Here is an 18,803-nt window from a genome sequence, read left to right as displayed (position 1 = left end):
ACTAGTTGGAGAAAAACCACAAAACAACACACACAACAACAGAAGTGTTTTATATATGTATATAAATGTTAAGTTTGTCACAATACCAGAATTTTAAACTTCAATATACTACTAGTGTAAAAAAATGATACTCGATACCTCTTTCGACACAACAGCAAAAAGATGAAAAAAAAAGTCCTAGGCACACAAAATAGGACATTTTTTTATTTTTTTAAATTAAATTTGCCACAACTAGCACCACGTGACCCACCAGTCACGTGGTGCGTTCATCGCTGGAGAGAATAACAGACACAGGTTGAGGACCAGCTGATTTTCTTCCCAGTTATTTCATCTGTGCAGCCTTGGGTTGAAAATCAGATTGTAGATGTTTTCTGGTGGGGATTTTTTATAGCTTCGGTTCTTTCGATCCTATCGATTGTATAATCAACTGAGTTCGTATCGTTTTAAACACGTGGTATCGAAAAAGTATCGATACTTTTGACAACCTTAATATATGTGCACAAATACCCTTTAAGTCATATATCTATGGCCACACTTTAGATTTATTGGCACAAAAAAGTGTCAAACATTTTTATTTTCCCTATTGTGCTGCATTTTCTGACTTACATGCTTATTTATGCTACAAATTCCCTACATTATAACAACAACATAAACAACATTAATTCAATCTTTTTTTTTTTGTAAACAAAGCTATTACTAATTTCGGTATTCGGGATTGTTTGCTTCATGATGATCGTCATGAATTGCTTACCATTTATTTATAACAGTGTCATTAAGATTTAGTCACTCACTCAAAGAAAACAGCTGTAACAGATTTGACATATTCAAGGTCGGTTATGGGCACACATTGAGGAAAAAAAATCCATTAAATCAAACTGTATCGAAGGATTGAATTCCTCGGCCTGACCTGCTGAATTCAGTCCAGAAATGTCAAATTGAGGCAACACAAAGAGAAGAGGGGAGGGGGAGGCACTGCCAGCAGGATCAAACTTCCCTCCCATCAGCAGCAGCAGCAGCGTGCTGTGAGTGTATATGTGTGTGTGCAGTCAGATCCTTGTGCGCAGTGAGAAAGACCTCCCCGGTCCACATTGGTTCAGTGTTTTGGAGCTCTAACCTGTGGGTCGGTGCACCGCTGTAAAAGGCATGAAAACTGGGATCCAGCAGCTCAGAGGACGAGTGAGAGGAAGGTGCGCACCAGCGAGCTGAACCCTCAGGGTGAGCACAGATAAGAAGCTTTTTGTGGACGCACACATGCAAGAAATTTTCGCTGCTTTCTTACCAAATGAAAGTCAGACTTGTGAATCTCTTTATGCATGTTCAGTTTTAGTAAGTTTTAGTTACTTATTGTATTCTGCAGGGTTTTATATCCTCCCTTGCTCTGCAGAATAATTTCTGCTTCTGTTGCTTATTTAAAAGTTGGAACCCAATTAAGTTTTGACAGTTAAAAAAAGCTATTAAAACTTGCTTTAAAAAAATCACAAAAGTAATTTAATTTATTTTTAATTAAACTGGATCTAGCACATTGTTTCTGTTGTTAGCTCAGTCATTTCATTGGTTTTAATTAGTGAGTGCTCAGCTGGATTTCAGTCATCACTCATCAGAAGTCCTCCCTTGATCCTATTTCCAGAGTGGTGAAATGTCTGGTGTGGCTTTTTTTATTTGGAGACAGCTTTCAAACCTTATTACAGTTGTAAATGTGTTGCCTCGTTTTTTCAATGCAACACAGTCCAAAAACATATTTATTGAGCTCAATTCAGACACAACAACAAAGAATATGTGTGTGTGTGTGTGTGTGTGTGTGTAAGAATATCTGTATGAACAGGTCTGTATATCTGTCTGTATTCCTACTGACTGACGGCCTGAAATGATATTTATTGATGGTGCAAATGTTCACAACACACACGTCTATTATTGAAGGCCTGAAGCAGATTTTAAAATGATTTCATCTACAATAAATCAGCGCAGGATCACAGCTGAGGATTAATGACCCTTCATGTGAAGCACTAATAAACACAAGAACGGTGTGGAATATGTAAAATGATACTGTGCTGCGGGCTTATTATGAGTTCTGTATTGTTTGTTAGATTATACAGGAGAATATTCGACTTTTGTTCATTATTAAAATTCCAGATACTCAAATTCTCCAAGTGACATCACTTTTCTGGAGACTTTGTACCTTACAGGTCACTGACCACTGCTACAACACTCACAACACACACAAACAAATACACATAATACTCAGTATAAACATACTGAGTTTCTACTCCTGCTCAAATGGACAAATCAGGCCCCAGATCAGTTTTCTGTTGTGGAGGCGAAAGGCATGAAGGGCGGCGAGGGTTACGAGGACAGAGCCACTCTTGTTTTTTCTAATTGATGTGATCCAGCAGCCGAAATTCCCATCCATATGCCTTTCCTGGAGCAATCTGCAGCCAACCATGGTATGTTATGATGGCTTTACTGAAGTCATGAGGCCTCTGAGACTGAGAGAATGTATATTTGTATATCTGAATATTGCTGCACTATAAAGGTTATCTATTTCTCTTTCTAATCCTGAGTCTAGAGTCGGATCCTGAGTCTGACTCTGACAACGTCAGATGAAGCAGCAGGTTTAAGTGGTGTATGCGATGGTTAAATCCTAAGGCAGAGCGGTGGAGTTGGCTGTGTTTTTGGCCTGCAGCTGAAGAGGTCAGGCTGCAGTGTGGTGAGAGGAAACAGGTATGTGTAACAACAGTTGGTTGTTCCTTTAGGACTTTTTCCTGGGGAAAAGTGGGGGAAACCCAGGAGGATGTTTATTCACAGTCCTGTTAAGAAGAATGCAGCTTTTGAACAAGGATTTACACAAAGATCAAGATAGACTATTAGTTTCTTAGAAGAGCAACTGAGTCAGTGCAGCAGAATAGAATATACAGCATGTGTGAAATATAAAAACAAGATTATATTGTGCTGGAAAGAAGACATGTTTGGCTGTGTTGCACACTGACAGATGTGTCAAACATCCATTTTTAAATTAACAGCAGTTCATGTCCTCGTATGAATGGGGCTTGTACTGTGAGACATGAGAAGTTGTCCCAGTGCCCTTGTTCTGTCCGTCAGCCTGCACCACACTGGACTTGGGAATGTAGCACCTGTGTGTCAGACTCCAGAGTTTAGTGTGTGTAGGCATCGAGCAGCGTTTGTCTTTGGGAAGATAAGATGACCTTGGTCGGACATCAAGGTCCTGATGTCCAGTGTTGCACCGCGGTGTGATTTGGTTACAGCCAACTCCGGAGGGACCTTGAAATGTTACATAGCTTTAAAGGTCAGATTCTTCACATTGTGTTACACTCCCTTGGTATTCAGAGGAAATTTTCAGCCACTATGAACTGATTGTCCATAGTTGGCAGCTTTGCTTCCTTGTTTGAATAAGCTTTTCTTGCAGTTTTCATCAAATATCCTGCTGCTATTTGCCTGCCATGGGGAATTTAAGATGTGGCAGTGAGTGTCCAGGCTGGAGGTAACAATGTTTAAATGCAACAACTAGATTTCATTGTAAAGCCTTGTATTGTATTCATCTACTTGAACCCCGAACAAAGAATTCAGCGATGACAAAGGAACAAAAAGTAGAGGGAAAACTTGTATCATATTGTCAAATCTCTTCATCTATGTTCAGTGGATTGTGGATTTCGACCCTAATCACTTACATTGTAATCGCTGTAGGATGGAGGGAGGAACAATTACAGCGATCAATAACTCAATATGGGCATATCAGTATTGTTTTAAGACAGACTCAGCTCTATCCCATGCACCATAAACCACTTTTTAAACCACATTGTCAAAGAATTATGAGTTTTTCCCATTTTCTTGTATCTTCCACTTAATTCTTTAAAAGAAGTTCCCTGATTACATGACTACAACAGCCGTTGGAGTGATGTAAGCCTTGAGAAAAAAATCCTTTGTGTCCTTGAGATGCCACCATCTGTACTCACTGATGTCTCCTCCCTGTCTACATCGCATACAGTCTTTCCACACCAGTGTGTGCTTTGTAACGGCAGCACTTGTGCTTTGAAACTGTGAATATTAACTGCAGAGCTGTGTGTTGTTAGTCCGCTCAGGTCTTACATCTGGTGCCCAGTTATTTCGTCAATTACTCACTCTTCTCAGTAGCAAATCCATTAATGGAGTGACACTTGAGTGAAATGTGAAAGATTTTTACATTATGGCTCATACAGTGGACGCTTGGCTTAGTGAGTTATTGGAAAAGACTGTGAGAAATGTCTCATTTACTCAATGACATCACTTAACGGACAATAAGTAGCTGTTAAATATTGCTCTGGATATTGATGTTAAATACTGTCTCTCATCAGGCTGTAATAGTGAAGTCTGCCGCTGTGTTGACTGGGATGAATTGATTTAGACTGTATGATTACAATCTGAAGGGGCTCTTTGTTTGTGTCTGGTGTTTGTTGAATAGAAGTCCTACTCTTTGAATCTGGCTGGTATAAAAGTGTCTGTTGTCCGATGAAGAGGGGAATAAGAACCGGACTGTCAGGGTCCACGCGGATGTCTCATGTCGCCAGGTGGACTGTAAACCACACCAGGATTTGGCCAAGAGGACAAAAGCACCTTCTTCTTCTTCTTCTCTTGTATTCATTTGATCAGGCCTGAATGTCAGCTGTTAATGAAGAATATTGTCACATAGATTAATTTATATCATGATTAAAATGTTGAAAAATTTTCAGAATGTCTTCATTTGCCAAACTGATTCTTTCAGTTTTTCTAAATATAACACAACATTTATAGGAGCTACAGTGTAAACAATATATAGACCTGGAATAATGTATTTACATACACACAGTACATACCTCAACATACAAGGGACGGACACAAAACCTGTATAAAGTAATTCAAACCAACACAACAACAGCAGAGTGTGGCCCCAAAAACTTTGGTGGAGGTGAAATTAGTTATTTTTTGCAGATCTGTTGGGCCGCATTACACAGGTGTTACTTATATTGTGTCCACCGCCATATTAAAACAGATTTATCAATCATAGATAAACATGTCTGAGGTTATCTTTTAAAACCAGCAGTTCTTGTGTGTCTGTCTTCCTCCCTTCCTTCCTCAGGCCGTCGATAGGGAACCATGTGCACCTCCCTGAGCCCCAAACAGCCCAGTGGGCCCGGCCTGACAGACATGCAGCAGTACCACCAGTGGCTGGCCAGTCGACATGAAGCCAGCCTGCTTCCCATGAAGGAAGACCTCGCCCTGTGGCTCACTAATATGCTCGGTAATCAAGACATGAATGCACAACACATCTAAATACTCCTATCTGCCAGGAATCCCGCTTTCCCACAATATTAGATAGATAGATAGATAAAAACATACATACATACATACATACATACATACACACATACTATTAATCCCAAAGGGTAATTAAAATGTGACAGCAGCCAAGAATGAGGTAGAAAAGGACAAAAAGGTAAAAAAAAAAAAAAAAAAGAAACAAATGCAATTAAAGGCTAAATTATATACAATATCTAAATACACTAACTCAAATATAAGAAAAATAAATAGAACAGAAAGAATAGATTGGTCAGGTGGATATTGCTACGGTAGTAAGGTGCATGATTGTCCATGGATGTAAGAACTGAGTCTGTTGTGTTAGAAGAATGTCTTTCAGTCACAGATGCATGTTATGATACACATGCACACAGAGTGGCAAAAATGATTAATTTCCCACAAAATTAGCTAATATTGTTAAAAAAAATGTAAGGTGCTATCACTGATTTATTTGAAACACTGGCCTATAAGTAGGTTGGCTTTGAGAAAATCATGAAAATTTCATGATCTTCAACATGAATTGAACCAGTATTGCTGATGTGAACACATTTGCAGGGAGCTGGAATCAATCTGAATCTCATTACAAACTATTTTAAAGTTACCTGAATGTTATGAACTAGTTTCCATGTTCAGACAGATTTACCTTAATTGAATAATGGGCGTCATTAACAGTTCTCGAATAATGCACAGCCAGTAGTGAAGAGTAAGCAGTGGAGGGAGCACCAGCTTTGTGCAAGGTTGCTATTGTATAACAAATCACTCTGTATAGCGGACTTATGCAGTCACAAAGCAAACGCATGAATCACTTTGTGGATCTGACTTGAATTCAGTGACTCCAATTTAACATAAAACCAACTCTTAGTTGTGTATGAAGAAAGTTTAGGTTAACGCAACAGACTCAGTATAGTTTATTTTATTTACAACAGCATTACAAACTGTTTTCTATTGTAAAGAGACAAAGTTAAAGACCTTTTCCACATGGTTCTCTAAAAGATGCTGATTAGCAGGTTTGACTGAGGCACCAATGAGCAACGATTGTCGAGACAAAAATGTAGTCATAGGCGAAAAACAAATTCTTTGAATTCCTCCGCCAGAGTAGGTTACAATGTGAGAATTAAGCATTTGTTTTGCTGAATGTCCGAGAGGCAAACAGTCTGTTAAACAGTATTTTATCACATTTGAGTTTGTTTTAGACTGTATAGGTGTCAAGAGGAGAGGCAGGCTACAGATGCACCTCAATATTTAACTTCTACATTTTCAGACTGTAGAGCTACAGCTGCATTTAATATGGTTAAAACTGTTCACCTAATGACTGAGCGCTATTCCATGGGACATCCTGCAGTCCAAAAGTACATTCTCAAACCAACTGGAAGCCAATTTAGTTCCTGTAACTGACTCCTGCGTGTGTGTGTGAACAACTTAAAACAGCTTCTCTATCTTCCCGGTTATCTCTGGAGGTCTGTGTGTTTGTACTGGAACCAGCTGAGCTATAAACTTCTGGTCTACTCTGGTGAGGGATCAAGGACATCCACGTGTTACCAGTAAATACACAGTGTCAAACCGGTTTGTTGGTTTAAGTCGTGTTCTGTGTGTGCTCAGTAGCTTTAAATTCTAAGGAAGAAAGCGCTGATATGCTTAGGCGTTTACAATTTCAGGTGGGAGGAGCAGTGCGGAATAAGGATGAGTCCGCTGATTGAGTGGGAGGAGGACGCTTGGTTATACTGATGAGTCATATTGTTGTTGTGATGGGAGGATGGAGCAATTTATAGGACTGAGTGTTCGAGTTGAAATGTTTCTCCGAGAGCTCTCTGGAATATTTTTTCCACATACAGCGAGAGGCGAGGGAGAGCATATAAAACGGGAGCTCACTGAGTATTTCTCAAGATTTCAATCTCTCTTTTCTGGGCTCAATTACAACATTTGGAACTCATTAAACGTCGAAAAAAAAACAACCCAGACCCCTCCTCCTATAAGAAACAGAGAAGGGATAAAAAAAAAAAAAAATCTCTCCAGTTTCTTTCCACAGACACCCCCCTGCCACCACCTCCTATTTCACAATGATCTAACTAAGAAAGAATGGTCCTCTGGAAGTCAGTCAACTGGACACCACATGTTGATCGCCAATCTATCTCTGCAAGTGTGCAGGATTATGACGCATTACTGTGCACAGTCAGATGCCCACCTTTTCACGTGACCTTGTCTTTGACACCCCCATGGTGCGCTACTAGAAAATCCCCCCACATTACCCCAAATCATGTGTTGTAATATTTGAACACTTGGCTGCAATACAAGCCGATCTCAGTCAGGTGGGAGTCAATAACGTTGCAGCAGGGTCAGCTTCAACTGGGAACGGACTGGAGATAGAATTTTATATCATTACACTGTATATATGTTTAAATTAGCATTTTTATGATGAATTTACTGGGCTGGAATCTCTGCTTTCTTTATGTGTCCCCTGGTCAGGCCTGGAAATCACCGCTGAGAGCTTCATGGACCGCTTAGACAATGGCTTCCTGTTGTGCCAGCTGGCTGAGACACTACAGGAGAAGTTCAGGCAAAGTAATGGAGACCTGCCTGCCCTTGGCAACAGCAAGGTACTGAGAAACCTGAGGATTACAGTAGTCTGGCATGATAACGGTTATAGTGAAAATACAAACCTGGAAGCCAAATCTTGGCTGAAAGTGTTCTTAGACTAACTTTCAGTTTGAAAGATTTGACAGAGGATTGTTTCTGAGAGATGAAACATCATTTAATACCATGAGATTAGAGCAGATTGACTGATAATCACTTTGTTCTCTGCTTAATTACAAAAAGAAATCCAGGAATTCTATGTAAAACATGTTTTGTGCTCATTTCTTTACCAGATAAATCATCCCTTGAAAAACAAGAGAAAGTGGTTAGTCTGTATTTTCTGTATAATTTATTAGGTCCAGACTGCTTAAAGACAACAGTATTGAAGTTTTATTGATTCTCACTGAGACAGGAAACAGCTAATATTAAGTTTCCCTCAATATGATCAATAAAAGCTACTCTTATTGAATTCCTCCCATCTCAAGAAATGTCCATATCATAACCTCTGGATGGTACTACTCGACAGAGAGACACTCTGAAAACTACTGATTTTACTTCAATGCTGGTCATTTCTGTCTACAGCATTATATTTTCTCTCCGCTCTCTCCATGGATCTTACTTGTTGATTGGTTTCGTCAGCTCAGAAGCGATCGTGAATCCATACTTTGCAAGGGGCTCCACAGTTTCAGAAAGCAGTGCACAAAGGGTGGGATTGGGGATGGGGGATGGGGGCCTGCAGCCTGCAGCGGGGCAAAAGGAAAAAAGAAGTTTGGCAAGGACACATTAACTGATGGGGCCCCACATCCCCTGTGAGAATTGGCAGAACTACATTAAATGTTCATTTCTTGTGAGCTTTGAGAGAGGGTTTAATGAATTTTATAAGATTAAAGGATAATGTTGCAAATGGCTATCTGTAATTTATCCCAAGAAATCAGTGCAAATGCTTATTTTAGTAAGTCAGTGCTCGAGAAAACAAACTGATTTGGGTGTAAATCGGTAGATTGTATCAGCTTCATGGCTACTGCAAACCAGGTTTGATGTCTTACCGACAAATCAAAGGAAAAAATAAAAAGATTTTTCATATATATCCACACTAAGTTTTCTAGATCTTGATTTGTAGCATTTAAAGCTAAACATTTGGCTTCATAAGAGTTTAAAAACAAAAACAATGGCCATACTTTCTAGTGCTGAATATGACAGAGGCATCAATATCTGTAGTTATTATAGATATCTGTTCTTACACATTGGGCTGACGTCTGAAGCTCAGTGGGATTCTGACAGAGGGAAACACTGATTAGGTCATGTTTCTCGTCAGAAGGAGAAAAAAAAGGAAGCAAAAGTCTCCTTTGTTGGCTCTTTAGTGAGAGTTGTTGATGTTTGCACTGAGGCATTACTGGGCTGATGACAGTGGATCTCCTGATCTCAGTGTGAGTGTTGCAGCACAGATGTGAGGAAATACTTGAGGTCGATGACCGTGGGACAGCAGAGGTTCTACTGAAATAGAGGAGCCTATTGATCGAACAGAGAGAGAGAGACAGAGAGAGAGAGAGAGACAGAGAGAGAGAGCGAGAGCGAGGAGCCCAAACTGTCTGACCTGCAGCTCAGGCTTTAAAATCAAACAAAGTTGCATCATGATTTATTACTGTTTGTCCGTGTTATAGCTTTGTACAGCTCATGTTAAGTGCTTTCAAAGCACTGAGCCATGAAAAATCAATCATGCTCTCCATGCCTGATCATCTTAGGACACATAAGGTTTATAATTTATGTCAAATATCTGTTGCTTCATCAGCTTACCAAGGCATTTTAAAGCTATAGTCATTTACTGTTATATTTTACCACTTTAAAGCAATCGTCCATCTGCGTTCAAGCCCCATTACAAGCTGGTGTGGTGTGTGAACTGCGACTAAATGATTCCAGCAGAGAGAAACGATAAATTGCGCTTTGTGGATGCTGTCTACACATCTTCCCACGTGTTTACTACAGATGAGTGAGGATGGTATTTCTTTCCTGTCATATTACTGCCATGTGCTGAGTTCAAAACAACCACCCAACTGTTGAAATGTATTGTCATAAGGTAGCTACAGAAATTTAAAGTGTACATGTACATCCGTGAAGGCGGATGTGTTGAGAATAAGCAGCAGGTCTACATGTTTTCATAATGTTAATCATCTTTATGAGTGAAAAGGACTGATGTGATTGTGATTGTCACGGCACTTTGTCAAGCAAAATACTTCCTTATGCTTTCAATTTTGCAATTATTACACGTGTAAAGGTGCAGATAATTTTGCAAGCCACAGCAGAAATAATAACACGTCACTCTGATTGTTAGATCAAACGACTAATGGAAACGTGGCCAACATTATTTCTCCAGGAATGCAAAGTAATTCAACAACAGAAAGGATCCCAGAAAAAGTCAAAAGGAGAGCCTGGAAAGAAAAGAAAAATACCCACAAAGCCTGCATATTTCCAGCATGAGCTCATTGCACCTTTCTCATAGCACAGACGCACATATCCTGTATAAAACCACAGCAAGGCGCATAAATCTCCCAGAACAGACCGTGTGGGGGCTGAAACCCATAAGCATGTCATTTGATCCCGAATCATAGAGGGCCTGGTAAAGTAGCCCCAGTTCTCTAATCCGCCATCTCCTATATTGATCTGTGTGGAAACGGTCCTTGATCCTGGGCTGAAACCAGAGCCTCAGCAGATGGAGAAGAAATCGGTGTAGATAAAGAGAGTACGGTTCTGTGTTCTGATGGAAACTCTGCAGGTTGGGCTGGACGAGTCACCCTGGTGGACGTTTGTTTTCTCTTTCAAGTCAAACGCACTCATGTTCAGTTCACTGCCTACATGCAATTCATCAATGAAAGTTAGAATTTATTGTCCATCTTCGGTTCATTTTTAGTAGCATACATGAAGACATCTACTAACTCCTTTATGTCTCTTATAGACTATTCCATATCGGAGGATACCATGTCGACGGAGTGCTCCCTCTGGCTCTTTCTTTGCACGGGACAACACAGCCAACTTCCTGGCCTGGTGTCGTGAGGTTGGCGTTGGAGAAACGTGTTTGTTCGAGTCAGAGGGTTTAGGTGAGTGTACTTTTTCTGCCAAGAACATCAGAAGGCTAGAAAATCTGAATGTGCGACAAACAAGCTTTAGTTTCCACACAGAGACACAAAACTGCGAGGCTTTGGATGTCACTGGCACTGCCAGGGCAGCAGACTCAGATTTCTATCTCCTGTGAATGGCCTGATTGTACACGTGGAGCATCACACAGGTTTCTTCTCCTCCCCTCTGCGGCTCACGTCTCCAGACTCTGCTTCAACTTCTTTGACATCCACATCAAGCTCACAAGGGCAGAAGTCTGCTGGGAGCACTCTGAGAGGGGCAGCTCTACCTGCCGATAACAACACATGCATCTCGAATACTGTGCACAAAATGTCTGGAGGAAAAACAAAGGGAGCACAGACAGAAGGGTGTGAGTTAGTGGGAAAGTAGGCCAACGCTATGCAAATGTTTTCCTCAGCTCAGAGAAGGTACATTTTGCTCTCCTCCTCATTCACATACTCAATGTGTTATCTATGTTTCTCTAATCAAGGATTTCTAGCATCAATGAAAAATATGTTAGCGGTTAAGATATTTCTGGACTGAAATATCGTCCATACAATCAGATGTACAGTATGTGACCTTGCAAATAACAGAAATACCAAGAATATTTATGCATTCCTCTAATTTGTGACTAATAGCTGGTCGACCGTCGCTAAGTAATTTAAACTATGCAAATCATTTACAGTAAATCATTTCAGTAAGCTATAAACATTGAGCTAGAAGCACCTTCAAATGCATGAATCTATAATTATGATTAAAATGGTGTGAAAAAAAACATTAGAAAACAGCAGCTGACAACTGTCTTTCTTTCTTTTTTTATTTCTCTTTCCATCTTTTCTCTGTTTCTGGATGGATTTATCAGTTCAGCCGTAGATGTAACAACACCAGGTTTGCTATAATGCAGTGGAACACTCTCTGTAATGCATGGTGTGGTGTGTCACATGTATTGTACATCCTGTGTCCACTCTAACAATCTGGTCTGATATCCGGTTATGTTAAAACAAACACCTCAAGTCTTTGTATACATCCAAGCTCTAAACAATACTCACTTTCATTTGATTCGGGATCAAACAAGATTGCAAAGGAAAGGAACATTTGTGTGCATGAAGTTCATGAACTCATTTTTAGCCATGCTAGCAGCATACAGATGGCCAGTTGGATCATCCGCTACTTTAGTCCAGACTGAAATATTGCAACAACCACTGGATGGATTGGGAAAAGGTTAATCTAAGTAATGTGTCCAATCAAGCCTCAGCTGCACCTTGTGTTTACAGCGTCACACAGCCGCAAGCATGGCTATAGATTCATACCAGTGTCCTTTTCATCAAATAGCCTCTCATTCTCACTCATTGCCTTATGACAGATGCCATATAATATCTATATACAGTGATTACACATTTCTAAAACTTTATCTCTCTCTGTAGTTCTTCACAAGCAGCCACGAGAAGTGTGCCTCTGTCTGTTAGAGTTGGGGCGGATTGCATCCCGGTACAGTCCTGTTTTTTATATATTTCTGCATATACTATATACTATTTTTACTGTTACTACTGTTGTTACTACTTTACTGTTACTACTTATGGAATGACATCACTCTTTGTTTCCTTGTCTAGGTACAATGTGGAGCCTCCTGGCCTTATAAAACTGGAGAAAGAGATCGAACAAGAAGAGAGAGCACCTCTACCTCTTCCATCACCTGTATCACCAGTTCAGCCTCTCCCTCAATCTCCCTCATCATCTCCTTCCCCATCTCCGTCCCCATCCCCGACTCCCACCAAGACTCCCACCAACAGTTCCAGCAAGAAAAGTACAGGGAAGCTGTTGGATGATGCCGTAAGTCTGTAGTTCATGTGTGGTTTAGCTTCTATTTTTGATCTCAGAGGGGAAATATTTATAATATTTTTACTTGTGTGTGTTACAGGTAAGACATATCGCTGACGATCCCCCCTGCAGGTGCCCGAATAAATTCTGTGTAGAGAGGCAGTCGCAGGGTCGATACCGTGTTGGGGAGAAAATGCTTTTCATACGAGTGAGTATATTATAATATCATACTATATTATGACATATGTATGATAAACGCTTTGGTTTTGAACAGTGGTGGAAAAGTTTTGAATACTTTACTTAATGAAACTGAAATTAGCCAATTTAAAGTAAATGACTTGGTTTTAAAGTTAAGTACCGGATATATAATGTAACTGCACATCAAAAGTAAAAATACCTCTGAAGAATGGTTGCAGTATCTGAGTGTGATATTGTTAATTAACATGTAATTTCATTGTTGAGAGTGATCCAGGTGGCATTAAGTCTAAGTACTTTATCAGTGGTGACCAAGTATATTTACTCAATTACTGTCCTACAATGTAATTTTGTGGTACTTCTACTTCACTCAAGTACTTTGCTTCCATTTTATGCTACTTACTTCACTGCATTTCAGAGGCAAATATTGTACTTTTTACTCTACATTGATTCAACAGTTACAGTTACTAACAACTTTACAGATTAATATTTGACAGACAAAATACAACAGCACATTAAATATGATACATTTACAGCCGGATTAACCTCCTATTTTGCCCTGGAGCAGAGGTTTGTTGTTTGACCCCTATTATACATGGTAGTACTCTAGACCTGAAATGATTGGTTCATTAGTCAATTGGCAGAATATTAATTTTCAACTATTTTGATAACTGATTAATCGTTTGACCATTTTTTAAAGCAAATAAATAAATAAATAAATAAATAATTGGTACAAGCTGCTCAAATGTGAATAGTTGGCAGTTTTCCCAGTCATCCATGATGGTAAACTCAACATCTTTGGGATTGTTGTGACAAGTCATCTGTTAACTTCAGGGAATGATGATGCATTCCTCACTATTTTCTGACATTTTAACAGTTAATTGAATATTAAAGAAAATAAATGTCAGACCTATTAATAATGAATATGATTACAGTACTCCTATGATGGAATAATACTACTTTGCCCCAAGTTTTCTGTCTGCAGTTTGATAAAACACAACTTTACAACAAATGAATGCAATATAAATGAAAACAATTCAGGTTAGAACTAGTCCTTCTTCAAGACCAGGACCACAAGAGGGAGGATGGAGTACATGTCATAGTTAATATTGCACTTCAGTGGTGTAAATTTCTTGGGGCTTTGGGGTCCTTTCTCTGGGATTTTGGGGTCCCTGGAGGTCTAGGGTGCTGGGGCAGTTGCATTGTAATAGAATGAACCAGCCAACAGTGTCAAAACAGAAAATGAGCTCCACTTTGACCAGAAGCAACATTAAAATACTGCTTACATGTCAATGCATCACTAATCCAACATTGACAGGGACATGCCTACTGAGTACTTTTATTTCTGATATGTTAAGTACGTCTTGTTGATGATACTTCTGTACTTTTACTGAAGTAAAATTTTGAACGCATAAGCACTTCTTCCATCACTGTGTTTCATTAACTGCCAGCTACTTTATAGTCCCTCAATGCATCACATAACTGAATAATAAAAAACAGTATTCTACTAAGTAATTATTAACTGCAAATGCTGAATAACTGCAGTTGAGGAAAAATATATCCAAAATGTAGTGGAGTAAAAGTATAAAGCCTAAAAAACTGAAAGAATCAGGGAAAGTGTCTCTAAACTGAACTGGATTTGACTAAATGTATTTTTACTTTGGATCTCTAAAACATTGAAGAATTATATTTTTTTTTTTTTACAGGATCAATAGATTTTACAACATTATATGGGAACAGAAAATCTCACAAAAAACGTCGACACGAGCTCATATTTTTGCTAATCGAGTTTCATCCGATCTATAAATTTTCTCATCAGTTTGGTGGTGATAACAATAAGGTTTCACATTGCAGCGCAAACCTCTATCCATTCAGTGCCTCTTCACACAGCATATGGCAGTGTGTTGATACTTGGGGCTGGCTTTGGGATGAAAGTCATCCATTGTGTGCAGAGAGCCCGCCTTTGCTGTGAGGTCTCATTTACTGGTAATGGTATTTCGACAATGTCCCTCCTCAGCCAACCAAAATGTGACTCACTGGCTATAAAGGGAGAATAATAACCACACATTTCCATACGATCTAATGACCAGGTTATTACTTGGAAAATATTTTGCTAAGCTATATCACCTAATTCTGGCTGTTGCGTTAATTACATCTGAATCTATCAGCCCAGGAAATGTTTCTCCACTTCCTCTGAGTGGAGGGAGAAAGGCTATTGGAGAAAGATAAATTATCCGGCTAGCACAGATTAGAGAAGTAGCATTGGTCCCCTTGGGATCCTGGTTACTTGGCAACCCACAACCAGGATTCACACCTCTAAGAATGTGATTCATACTCACACTCTTCAGGATGTGCAGACATTGAAAAGAGGATTTACTCTTGGATGTCCTCTGCTGTCTGCATATTATATTGCAGCTACTGATATCAAATTCAACCAAATCACATCTCAAGCATTGCGAGGTTTGAATCAACAAAACTGTTTTGAAATATGAAACGAACAGAATAAAATGTATAAATAATAAATGTCTACGCAGCTAGAACATGAGATGCTGTGTAAATCTGAATATTTGTCATTATTTGATGCCTTTTCAATGACTGAATGATTCAGTCTTCATAGTGTTGCTGAGCAACCAAGGACAAATGGTGAGAAGCTCGCTGTGGCTTAATGATGTCTGCACTAGCTTACATGTCAAGTACAGTAAATATTTATACAGCCCAAAATCACAAATTTGCCTCAAAAGGCTTTACAATCTGTACGTCAACCTCTATCCTTCGACCATCAATTCAAAAACCCTTCAACAGACACAAGGAAGAAACCTCAGTGAAAGCAATAAGAGGCAACCTTCTTCCAGGACAGACACAGACTACATGGAACAGATGTCATTTGACCCGAGTAGACAGAATTAACAATAGTAATACTACACAAAAATTACACATGTATTATGTGTTATCGTGTAGTATATGAGAGACGTCATTTGATCAGGCCAAAGGAAGAGTTAATCCCTCTTTCCTCTGTCTCAGCCAGCACTCTTCACGGTGAAGATGCTTTAATTAAAATTCCTCAGATGGTTTGACTCCCCAGCAGCTGCTTCCACAGAAAAGGTATGAATACAGTGAGGCCAGTCACTGTCTGTAAGGCAGCCGTGGAGCAAGGACAAGAGCAGCACGCAGCACATACTGTAGAAAAGTCTACTCCACAATAATGTGTACAGCCTGAGAGACTGACCTTCTCAGCTCCTGGAATAAATGAGGTGGTTGTAGCTCCAACAAGAGGGCAGAGTATCACCGCAGTGTTTGTGAGGAGTGCTGTCCCCAGCTCAGCCCCGGGCCTCTGTCCTTCTCTGCGCTGCCGAGGAGGGAGTTGCTCCGGCAAGGGTCTCGTCCCAAAGCAGCGTGATTGAAACCCCTCAGCATCACACAGGTCCATTAAATCCACAGTCACAAAGCCTGAAGGCCTGTTGCTGGTGATTGGAATCACTGCCCCGCCAATGCCCTCTAGATTGATTCTTTTAAGAGGCTTATAAATGTTGCATGTTATGCTGCTGCTGCAGGGCAGGAAGCCTCATATCTGACTAGACTGAGGTGACAATCTCATGAGGTAGTTTATCAAACAATTAGGTTTGATATTTTTCAGAATCATTCTGGTGCCGTTTGTGTTTTAAAGAAATCAAATATTGCACCCTAATATTCTTCATAATAACCTGTTTATTTACCATTTCTTCTCAAAAGCTCATTCGGTAAACAAGCTTGTTTTAGTGGAGGTGTAATGACGTGTTAATGAGGTAGGGGGGCTGAGAAGCCTCCATAGTGAGGTGGACATGTTTAATGTGCAGGGCCTCTGGGGAATGTAAGTGTCTGAGCATCCAATAAGCCAGAGCCTTTTATTTCTTCTTCTCTTTATTATAATGGGCGATGTTGCCATGGTACCCAACCTTGAGAATGTGCCCTGATGTAGCAGGTGGCAGGATTTTGAAACAAATGTATCAGATTAGATGATGGAGAAAAAATACTGCATATTATTTCTTGGCTAAGCAGAGCATGTCATTTTTAGATTTGGTGCCTTTTAGGGATGAAATGGCCATTGGTGGAATATTTCTGTTATGTATCCTAGAAATCTGTCTTGTGTTTGTCAGTAGCTTGCTCTACATGGCATTAGGCCAGCAGGAGAGGGAGAAAGCTTCCCTCCAGGGACATCAACCAGTCCACATCAATCAGCAAGCTGTGACATCAAAGCAATGCTTAACTGTTCGTTCAACTTCAACCGAAAGCCTCAATCAGGGAAATTACATGAGTACTATAGAAAGACGGGCTCAGCGACAGCCAGTTAAAGCTCTCCTCCTGACACTATAATCCTATTCCTCTCTCTCTCTGCAGATGCTGCACAACAAGCACGTGATGGTGCGCGTTGGTGGAGGCTGGGAGACCTTTGAGAGCTACCTGCTGAAACATGACCCATGCCGCATGCTCCAAATCTCTCGGGTGGAGGGCAAGATGTCCCCCGTCAGCAGCAAGTCCCCCAACATCAAGGACCTGACACCTGACAGCTACCTGGTAGTGGCGGCCCACTACCGCAGCAAAAAGTGAAGACATGAGACTGAAAAGTGCCATCGATGAAAGGATGAGGAGGATGAATGATTGCTGTTGTTTACTCAGAAGCCAGGTGGAACGTGGCTGTGCGATATAATCCTGTTCATAAAAATATTAAGGTTACACACACAACAGCATCCATGAAAAGCAGACTTGTGTAAGTGATGTATGGGCATACTTTTAGAGTTAAATGAATGTTTGTGATCAGATTAAGCCTGGATTCAAACAAGTGGGCAAGTGAAGTTGTACATTTTCTTGGGATTTGTTTTCTCAATTACTTACTGTATTTTAACCAATATATCGCGTACAATATGTGAAATACATTTTTTTATTTTTTAGCCTCCTTCTGGGAAAAAATATCAGCTTTCAAAGTTTTAGGCACCGTGCTTCTTTCTATCTCTTGATATCTTTAATTAGAAAAAGCAAAATTACTTTAGTAAATGATGTTACTGATGGTAAAAACATCAGTCATCGGGCCTGCAGTACCTGGTTATATTAAACATGTTAAACCAGAGTTTCTCTGAGTGAATTTAGGCAAGTGGTGCCGAATGCAAGACTGACAAAGTATTCTTTTACCCTGGTAATCAGACTGATTTGCCATTTTGTTTCACTTCATTCTTCATTTATTTGAATACCTGAGATGTGGGCAGCAGGAAACCACATTAACTTTTTTTTCACTGAGGCAATATATTGTTTCCCCTTTTTTTCATTTGCCATTTGGTTGATGGTGTTATCCAAAATGCCATGACTATGACCATATTCAAACTGCAAATTGGACTATAAACTTTTACATTACAGTAGAAGATTAAGTGAAAATCTATTAACCAAAAGAAAAGTATTAAACCAAAGCCTGACAGGATAATCTACCAAATTTCTTCTTGGTCACAAAATGTTGCTTTTTATACTGTATTTCTTATTAGGTTAACAAAAAGAAGCAATGCTTAGATCGTTTACATGTCGAATAACTATTCTATGCAATGCATTTTTGTACTATTATCATTTTAATCAATTAATTATTAGAGTATATTCTGTTTTACATACTTTCTGTTGTAACGACATAGACAATCACCTGTACAAGATGCAGTATGTATATAAATTGAATTGAATGTATTATTGATAATACAGTTGATTTACTCATTTGAGGCTCTCCAATTGTTGTATGTTGCTGACCTCTAGAGGTAGTGCAATCATTTAAA

The 18,803-nt window shown here is 39.6% G+C and overlaps 1 protein-coding gene across 2 annotated transcripts; it reads left to right on the top strand.

The window, feature by feature from the left end:
• The first annotated feature begins 703 nt into the window (after positions 1 to 703).
• Positions 704 to 18,744, top strand: LOC121897224 (growth arrest-specific protein 2). 2 transcript variants are annotated; one of them, XM_042411615.1, is made up of 8 exons: positions 704 to 1,215; positions 5,108 to 5,269; positions 7,789 to 7,919; positions 10,847 to 10,988; positions 12,432 to 12,495; positions 12,618 to 12,837; positions 12,926 to 13,033; positions 17,395 to 18,744. In XM_042411615.1, the coding sequence occupies exons 2-8, from the start codon at positions 5,125 to 5,127 to the stop codon at positions 17,602 to 17,604; spliced, it is 1,020 nt and encodes a 339-aa protein (XP_042267549.1). In that variant the 5' UTR covers positions 704 to 1,215; positions 5,108 to 5,124; the 3' UTR covers positions 17,605 to 18,744. The 2 variants fall into 2 exon arrangements, with proteins under 2 accessions (XP_042267549.1, XP_042267550.1); XM_042411616.1 differs by lacking the exon at positions 704 to 1,215 and adding an exon at positions 2,335 to 2,718.
• The last annotated feature ends 59 nt before the right edge of the window (positions 18,745 to 18,803 follow it).

Source organism: Thunnus maccoyii, chromosome 5 (genome assembly GCF_910596095.1).
Source record: "Thunnus maccoyii chromosome 5, fThuMac1.1, whole genome shotgun sequence".
Taxonomy (NCBI): domain Eukaryota; kingdom Metazoa; phylum Chordata; class Actinopteri; order Scombriformes; family Scombridae; genus Thunnus; species Thunnus maccoyii.
The sequence above is the reverse complement of the archived record's forward strand: the minus strand, read 5'-3'. Positions and strand labels throughout refer to the sequence as shown.

Bases quoted from the DNA above. Each gene is read 5' to 3' on its own strand.
- LOC121897224 (XM_042411615.1), top strand. From the start codon at position 5,125: ATGTGCACCTCCCTGAGCCCCAAACAGCCCAGTGGGCCCGGCCTGACA. The intron at 7,920-10,846 runs GTACTGAGAAAC...TGTCTCTTATAG, and splicing joins CTGCCCTTGGCAACAGCAAG to ACTATTCCATATCGGAGGAT. The intron at 12,838-12,925 runs GTAAGTCTGTAG...TGTGTGTTACAG, and splicing joins GGAAGCTGTTGGATGATGCC to GTAAGACATATCGCTGACGA.